General features: G+C 43.0%; 1 protein-coding gene across 1 annotated transcript in view; it reads left to right on the top strand.

Moving 5' to 3' along the window:
* Nucleotides 1-243: 243 nt before the first annotated feature.
* The window catches only part of ESRP1 (epithelial splicing regulatory protein 1), a gene marked incomplete at both ends in the record, with an annotated part of 31,393 nt that continues 22,442 nt past the window's right edge, over nucleotides 244-9,194 (top strand). The window contains 4 exons of the mRNA XM_080339097.1: nucleotides 244-375; nucleotides 577-705; nucleotides 1,546-1,659; nucleotides 4,174-4,288. Of these exons, the coding sequence (XP_080195223.1) occupies nucleotides 244-375; nucleotides 577-705; nucleotides 1,546-1,659; nucleotides 4,174-4,288 (490 nt within the window). The remainder of the gene's footprint in view (nucleotides 376-576; nucleotides 706-1,545; nucleotides 1,660-4,173; nucleotides 4,289-9,194) is intronic.

The following is a 9,194-nucleotide window of genomic DNA, read 5'->3' as shown; positions in this document are numbered from 1 at the left end:
AAGGGGGGGTGGGAAAGGGGCAGCCGTGCGCCTCCCCCGCGCCAGGGCCTCGGGAGCCGGGCTGCAGGTGGGGGCTCTGCCGCTTGGGTCTCGCTTGGCAGCGCCTTGGGCAGGGAAAGTTTCTGGCCTCTTCTCTTCCTCCTCTCCCTTCGATTCCCCCACTTTTTTTTTTGTCCTCCCTGTTGGTTTGTTGTTTTGGTTTTTTTCCTCTCCTTTTATCCTTTCCACCGGCCCTGTGGCACCATGACGGCGTCTCCCGACTATCTGGTGATCCTCTTCGTGACCACGGCAGGCACCAACGGAGCAAGGCTGGGCTCAGATGAGCGAGAGCTGCTTCAGCTCTTGTGGAAAGTAGTCGACCTGAGGAGTAAGGAGGTATTTTCCCCTGAGCGGGGAGCATTCCAACCTGCTCCTACCCTTGGCTCCTGCTGTACTGGGCACAGGTGGGGTGGCCCCGGTGCTGGGCTGGCCGTGGGTGCCCCACACTGGAGCAGGCTCTAGTGGAGGGCAGGGGCTGGTGCTGCAGCTGGGGACCTCCAACCTGGGAGCTGACTCTCCCCTCTGCTTTCTCGGGAGCTGGGGCACCTGCATGACGTGCTGGTCCGGCCTGACCACCTGGAGCTGACGGCTGAGTGCCAGGAGATTACCCAGGTGGATGTGGAGAGCCTGGCACTGGCTCCACCGCTGGAGCAGGCATTGAGACAGGTGACACCCCATAACCAGCTGCTGGGTGCTGGTTTCCCTTGGGGGCTCCCCGGTGCAGTAGAGGCAGTGTCATCATCCATTTATCCCCTTCACTACCACTGTGGGAGCAGTGGACCCTGGCACAGGAGCACCAGGGACATGTGTGGGCTGGGCAAGCCTGGTCGGTGGTGGGCTTTGTGGGGATTTCTCACTTGCCTTTTGCTCATCCACCTTGGGAAGGACTGTACCCCAAGAGACGAAGGTCAGGGTCAGGCATCCCCCTGGCCTGCCCTCCTGCCATGCTGGACCCTTATCAGTGTTGGAAGAGGCCAAATTCAGGTGCCCTCTGAAAAGGCTAGCGGGTGGCAGGTCGTGTTAAGGATTGTGGTGGTTTGTTGGTCCAGGGAAGGACACAATACTGAAGCCTCTAGATAAATAGGGAGGTGTGTGAGAGGGTAGAGCTGAAAGCCCATCTCCTTTTCAATATGCTTGAGTGCCCAGGCTGAGAGGCTCTTCTGCCCCAGCATTCCCTTTGCCCTCTCCAACCAGCTTTATGTCTCCTTGCAGTGCTCTTGCAAATGCTCCTAGATTTTTTCTATGATATAGACTGAGTGGCCACATCTCATTAGAAGGGGGAAAAAAGGAATGGCGTCTTTGTGAAGATAATTGTAATGAAAGTTATAATGTACTTAGCAAGCAAGAAACAAGTCTACAGAAGTGGAGGGACTAGGCTTATACAAAAAGAAATTCCAGCTCCATATTCCTGCTGCCCAGGAATAACATGATACTAAATGATAAGACTGCCTCACGCAGCCACTCTGATGTTTTTACATGTCTGTCTTTTGTTGTTCCTGCTTTCAGTTTAATCAGTCTGTGAGCAATGAGCTGAACATTGGTGTAGGTACTTCCTTCTGTTTCTGTACTGATGGACAGTTGCACATTAGGCAGGTTCTGCACCCTGAAGCTTCCAAAAAGGTATGTAGTAGTAGCTTAAGTTTGACTTTTCGTGTGTTTAATGTGATTTCTTGCGAAACTGGTCACTTTCTCTTTTGTATAAGGATGCCTCTACACAACCACAGTACAAACGTCACAACATCGCTTTAATGTTAATATGCTTACCAAACTGAAGAGCCTGTCCACGTGGAAGGCACAGACAATACCCTGTGCTTTTGTACCCCTGCAATGCCTTAAGTTAAATCAGAAGACAGATTTTCATTAGTTAGGTGTTTGAGAGAGGAGCAATGCATTGACAGAGTGCTCATAGCAACTGTAGGAGATACAATGAGTTAACAAGTGGGAATTTGGGAGCGTTGCCAAATAGTTAACTACCTTAATCATAAACCGTCTTTTGAAATTTCACATTAACCTTTAGCTTCAGCAATTTTTGATCTCTGTGTCTTCAGTTGATGCTCCGAGGGCGGTGTTTGTATTTGTAAGGAGCTGAGCAGTAGTTTGGGGCAGGCTGTGAGTGATGACTAGTCCCATAGTCTAGAGTTTTCCGTAACTTCAGAGTTGCCAAATCACTAACAGTGTTATGAGATCCTGCCTATTTTTCGTTAGCGATAGGGTTGCAGCAATATGCAGAGTCTCTAGTCCTGAAATAACTGCATCAGTATTAATAACATCTTATTTTGTGGTTTGCTATGAACTTGCATTGCTCTGTAACTGAGCTGTTCTGCTGGTCTTCTTGTAACTGATCTTGCAACCAATTTGATGCTTCATCTTCAAAGGGGCACTGCTGCAAGTCCATGCTGTTAAAAAGCTGATATTGGATGAGTTTGGTTTTAGTACTTGTCGGTGCTTTAAGTACTTCCTGCCTTTGAAGGTTTAGAAGAGAAATAGTGAGCATGATTCATAGTAAAGGGACAGTCCATATGTATGTAACTTATCTTGGGGCATGATGAAGATAGGGAATCAGGTTTTTAACAGACTTTCTTGTCAGTTGTAATGGGTATGTGTTTCATACAGTAAATCTTTTCCTGCAGTTAAATTATGTGCATAAAAGAAGGGACAACTCCTGTGATTATTTAAGTTTGTTTGGTGTCAGGGATAGGCATCCTTTTTCTATATAGTCACAGGTCACTGATAGGAATCAAATCTGCATCAAAAGACCCTGTTGATGTTTTGTTACGAATTCTTCATTTGAATCTGCTCTGTGTTGCCTGTATATAAAGTAAACCAGATGCTTATCAGGCCTGTAATACTTCTTTGGTGAATACCCTAATCCTGAGGTTGGGTGGGGGATTGCTAAAATCCAGATAGGCAGAAATCACTAGGCTCTTGAGAATGGTTCAGACTGGGCATCTTGAAATAAATACAATCTAGCAGCTCATAGTATTCAGATAATAAATTGGCATCAGCTGTTCCAACTGAATGGCAGTGAAGTACAGAACTTGATCTCTTTTTGAGGAAGAAACGTAGCAATGCTAAAACTGGAACAGGAAAACTTGGCAAGCACACCTGCATTTTCATAAGTTTGTTTTTAAAGAGTATCGTTTGCCTAATGTACCTGTCCGTATGCTAAGTTCTAATGTTCTCAAAGCAGAACTTGTTTGAGAGCCTAAACTTCTTTCTTTGGGCTCCCTAAATGTGCTTTCACATATCCCGTCATTGTATTTTAATGCCAAGATGCTAACTACTTGTTAAATTGCAGAAAGCCCTTACTTTTGATTTAGAGAAGCACTACAGGTAACAAACATCCAAGTGGAATATGAAGTATTGTGTCTGTGGGGAAGCTCTGGGGTGAAGATCTAACTGAAGGAGTAGGAGGTTGTGCTGGTTTCAAGTCTTCTCCATGTCTTTTCCTTCCCCACCCCACTCCCCCCGCCCCCCCCCCCCCCAAAAAAGGCATGTGGTAGCAGCAAGTGGGGCAAAAGGGATTTTTGACTTCCAGTGAGCTACATAACTTGTCCCTGGCTTCATATGCTGCAATTAGTTACCAAAAACTTTTCTACACCTTATTAAACACTCATCTGTACACAGTTGGGTGCTATTTCTATTTATTTATTTATTTATTTATTTTAGGGAATAAATACTTGAAGTGTGACTATCCTAAAACTCATCCTTGTCTATAAACCAAAACTACTTCTGCTAGTCTTGCAAAATTCGCTTGGCTATAAAATCTGAACTGAGTGCCCTCTGGCTTTTTACGGTTAAAATTGGAATCAAGAATTGATGATAAATGCTGCAATAGCAGGCATTTGCTCTCCTACACATATATTTGATTTGAGGCACTAGTAATAATATCAAGTGTTTCTCTGGCTGTGAAAAAGCACATTTCTCTTTTTAAACCACATAGAGAGGAAGCTGCTTAAGCAAAAAAGTTTATAAACATACTTATGTGGCTAAGAAGAGCTATGTAAGTTTCTCTGTAGCAAAGACTGTTCATGTTTCCTACCCATTATAAGGAAATTGTTAGAAAGTTTGGTATCTAAGATAAAGTAGATTAAACTCACCCTAGCTGACAGTAGCTACTTTGTCCTCTTACAGAATATCTTACTGCCTGAATGCTTCTACTCCTTCTTTGACTTGCGGAAAGAGTTCAAGAAGTGTTGCCCTGGCTCACCTGACCTTAGCAAACTTGATGTTGCAGCCATGACAGAGTGTATCCTTTTAACAGTGATGGTGTCTACTGCTGTTACAGATTCAGATGGATTTTAGGACAGGGATGTGTGAGTAATGCTTGCAACATGTGCTTGGGGTGGTGTGACTTTAATGAGTGACTTAGACCTGTGCTGAGCTTTCTCACAAAGATAAAAACATATGAGGATGAATGCTCCCTGGGGGAAAATCCTGTATTCTTGATTTCTGTACATTTTCTTTACTGCCTTTGTAGTTTTGTCTCTTTAAACTTCACAGTTTAGTGTAGCTGGCACATTTGTTCCAATCACTGATATGAATCCTGATATTGAAGTTGTGAGGTAGCTTGTTGTATCAGTTTATTTTTTATTTCTTAGACAAGAGTGAATGTTGGGAGACCATCATTTTATTTTTTTTAGGAGAGGGAATGCTCATTCTTGTTATGAACTTGAATCTTTGATTCCGGAGTGAACCTAAGGTAGGAATGCTGTCAGAACATGTGGTATTTGGTCTCATGGAAGTTGTACGTGTTACACTCGCAAGGTGAGGCTGGGCTGCAATAGGATGCAGTCAGTAACATGTTTCCATTTTCAGTGATGGAGATATCTAAAATTACTTTCTGAACAGTCTTGAGTGCTCTGTAACCTCATCCTATCTGATGCTTTACTAGTCCCAGATCTGTTTTGTTTGCATGCCATGTGTGGTTACCAGAGCTGAAGCTAGGGCTGTGGATGATGTGGCTGTGCCTTCCTCCTCACTTCCCAGGCAGCCTCCCCTATTGCTGCATGTTCCAGCCCTCATCTCAAATGGATTCGTGTACGTGGAAAGCACTTGTCTTCACTACTGATGTACTGAAGCAGTGACCACAAAAGCTAGCTAGCAAGAAAGGATAAAGGAATTCGAGGGTTTAAAAAAAAAAAAAATTAAAATTTATTTTTAATTGGCCTTTTTGTTGTTGTTTTTAGTTATGTATTTCCTCTGACTAGCTTATTGTGTCCACAGAGCGGTTGCCGTTAAGAGCTGGTATTTTTCATACTCAAAAATCTGGGGCTTCTGAGTTATTTTGGTCTTCCACTGCAGGACTAGTGTTGTCTGGGCTTTCTACCTGTGTCAGCAAGCATAAAATATCTATGTGTAGATTTTTGTGTTTAACCATAAGTTTGAGTACTGGAGGCTGTCTGCTCTGCTTTACCATCATTTTTCTTGTTTTGTAACTGCTGATGCTTATATTTGTGAACTTGCTGTGTTTATGCAATATGACTGAAATTAACTTACTCTGCCCTGTATTGCTTGAGAGTGGGGGGAGTGAAGGATGCAGAGACCAAAAAGGTAAAATAATTTTTGTTTTCCTTTTATTGAAAAACATAATTTTTTTTTTCTCCTTACCTTGCTGAAATGTACCAACCTAATCTCCCTGGTATCAGAAGCTGTATAAATTAATTGAATTTTGAGAGTCTGGACATACATACAATGCTTGTGATTAAAAAAGAAAGTTGAAGCAGATGCTGGGTCTAAAGACTAGTTCAAAGAGTTTTGTAAAGACTTTGGTTGGGGTTTTTTTGTGACCTTCCTTGTAGAGTGAGCTGGCTACTTCCCTCCTGAGACAGTTATGTTGCAACAAAAAGGCCTAAATGGAAAGTAACTTGGCTTTGAAGTGGATGTGTTGAGGCAGGGGACACAGAAAGAAGTTAAAAACAAATGGAGTAGGTTGAAGTGAAGTTCAGATTAGTGCCCAAGTGAAGTTCAGATTAGTGCACAGAGCCTGATCAAGATTTTGTTACTCTTGTAGAAAGTGCAAATCTTCCACCGTGTAGCAAAGGGGACTGCATGAAGGGATGTGCCAAATCAAAAAAAATATACTGGGCCAGGTTTATTAGTGTTTTGTGGGGAAAGGAGGTTTGGGTTTAAGAGTAGGGTACTGACTAGAGGTGCAGAAGACCCGCATTCACAAACTGATAGGAGCGGGAGTAGAATGATTTTGGGGGCACATCCTTTCACGTACTTACATCTCCATTTACCTGTGTATAAGATGGTTGTGATCAGTAGGAGAAAACTTGCATGATATGAGAGTTAGGGGAAAGCTGGGTATTATTGTACAGTCATTTACATTATTAGAAGTCTTCCAAATGCTTTTATTTTGATGAGTAGCTTTTGAGTAAACAACAAATCACAGGCAAATGGAGAACATACTCTATTGTTCCCAACAGTCATGGGAACTAATTTCCTACTGCACAGTCATTCAAGATTTATATTCCAGTCTACAACACACTGGATAGTTGGTGCTTGGCTATGTATTTCTTACGTAGGCAAGCACGATCTTGAAAAATAACATAGCGACATAAAACTGAATAACTGGCTGAGTTATCCTCTGTTTAGAAAGTACTTCTGGGACTTACTCCTTCAGCAAACTACTTGAAACTATACCACAATGAAACCATTCCAAAGCCAGGTGAAAGCTTTCCTTTCCCACGCCCCCTTCTTCCCCAAGAAATCATAAATTTTATATACAGACAACCACTGATTTCTTTTAATGCAAAGTAAGGAAATGTTTAAAATGCCATGGAATTTGAGGGACCAAGGAAGAACTGAGACTAGTTGTAACTTATCTCTGAGTTGTTACCACTGCCTAACTTATAGTCTCAAAACAGTTTTTGGTGTAGGAGACAGTCTTCTGGCAAACTTTCTTTAGTCAGTATTGTGTAAGAGTAGTGACAGCAGGACAACTATGAGAAATTTTGGGTAACAAACTTGAGTAGCGATTGTGTTCTGGCAGAGAAAGGAACTCCGGTCTGTCGAAATCTTCTTTTTAAATATGTGCATGTATACAAAAGGAGCAGGGTTCTTGCACCCTCTGTACCTCCCATACTTACTGCGCTTCTTGATTTGCAAAGCTTGCTGAGCCAGTTTTTACCGCTGTGAGTGCCTTCAGGGTGGAGTGAACAAAGCTTGCATGACTCTTCCTATTTGGTCTGCACAAGACTCATCCTTTGCCTCAAGATTGGGTGTGCAGAAGCCATTAAATGGCAAATAGCTCTCGCTTCCTTCAGTGCATGGTTTGCTCTACTCCTGAATTGGATTTGTGAGGATAAATCTTAACTAGGTGTATCTGCTGGGTGTCAGCAGGAGCACAGGTGTGTTTCAGAACAGCCTGCTTAATGGGCTGGATGTGAACTGGATACTGCAATACTGGAATTTGGTGTGTCTGTGTGGGTTTTTGTTTGTGGGGTTGCTTTGTTTGTTTGGGTTTTTTTGTATTTGTTTGTTTGGGGTTTTGTTTTGTTTTTCCACCTGAGTGCCTTGAAAACAATTATGTGGAGCACAGTTAAGAAGCCCATTGTTTGCTATTACCCAAGAATCTTGCATGTTGCTGTTTGTATTTCCTGCGATAGTACCCAGGAACTGGGTAATACCAGAATCCCTTTATGCAAAGTGCTATTTAAAATGATGTAATCTTCTGCCTGAAAATACTTAAAAACAGAACAAAGGGGGAGGAGCATTAGTGCAGGACATGGTTGCAATACCAGTTCGTGTCATCTCAGAGCTAAGTTGGTTGTTCAGTATTTATTTTGCCACAGTTAAGAAAGAAGCTGAGAGGCTGTGAAATGGAAGAGATGGGGGGAGGGAAGAACTCTTAGAGGGCAGTGGCAGTGGGTGAAGCTGTGGTGACAAATCTGAGGAAATGGTTTAGAAATTTCTCCCAGATTACATTGGCAACCCCAATGTGGAATACACCTTCCTCCTGCCCCCTCTACTGACTTGCAGAGTGTTGCAGGAGGAGGTGTTGCAGCTGCACAGCAAGATTAAGAAGTTCCTTGCCTCCCATCCTGCCTTGTTGTTTGCGAGAGTCTTTTGCCTGTTGCTTCATTTAGAATATATGTGTGCATACTATTGGATATAGTAGCTTTAGGTAGGCAGGTCTGTTTTCCAACTTGTCTTGAAATCAACTTGGATTTATACACTGCAATCAACTACTTCCCATTGCCCAGGACAGGCAACCTTCAAATATCACTGCACACAAACACACATGTGGTCTCCTAGCCCTTCACAGAACAAGGGGTGGGCTTTAGAAAGACTATTCTATTAAGAGCTTTATTTCCCAAATGTCCATCATTTCCAGGGCCTCTAACAATAGGAGTCCATCTGTATGTAGTCAGTGTCATTCATTAGAATTCAGGTTTTCACTCAGTTAATGTGATTATTATGTTCCTTTACATGTGCAGAAAGCTATTGATTTTTCTTTTCCAATCTTGCCTAAAAGCCTTGATTCTAGCTAATTGAGGGTGAAGATGTGAGCTAATGTTGATGAATTTCTTTCCTTCCTCCCACTGTGTTTATATTAATCTAGAGCTCCTTGGCATAACTGACTGCCTGTGTCTGAACACCTGGTACCAACTTCTGCTGGCACTGAGACATTTTTAGGAACTCTGTCTCTTGTTGATCAATATTTTAAATGAAAATATTTTCTGAAGAAAATGAACATGGGCTGGGGGAGCTGTTTGTTTTGTGTGATAGCTTTGCTTCAAATTCCCAGCCCCTTCACGCTGCTGCATTCCGCTCTCGGGCAGCTACTCACTTGTAGGGGTCTTTGGCTTTGCAAATAAGGAAATATTGAAATGTCTCTTCAGTTTTGACAGCCCAGTCTAACACCAAGCGCATGTGTGTGCACATGTATATACATGTCCCCTGATGTAATACCTCGTGAAACTCCTGCCCAATTTCTCTTGACTTTAACAGGGGAAAGATAATGTTTCCAAAATCTTCATAAGAATTGGTCAGGCCAGTTAAAGGCTCCAATACCTGCATCTTCAGCAGTTTCTGGTTCCCTGGCTGGGCAGCAGAGACTCCGCACAAGTGCATCGTGGAGCTGGTGGATGCTGCAGTGGGAAGAGTGTCAGGAAAAGGAGCAGCACTTCTCTGCCCTGGGACACCAG

The sequence above is a fragment of the Nesoenas mayeri genome, assembly GCF_963082525.1.
Source record: "Nesoenas mayeri genome assembly, chromosome: 2".
Lineage (NCBI taxonomy): Eukaryota > Metazoa > Chordata > Aves > Columbiformes > Columbidae > Nesoenas > Nesoenas mayeri.
This window is presented reverse-complemented; position numbering and strand designations above follow the sequence as displayed.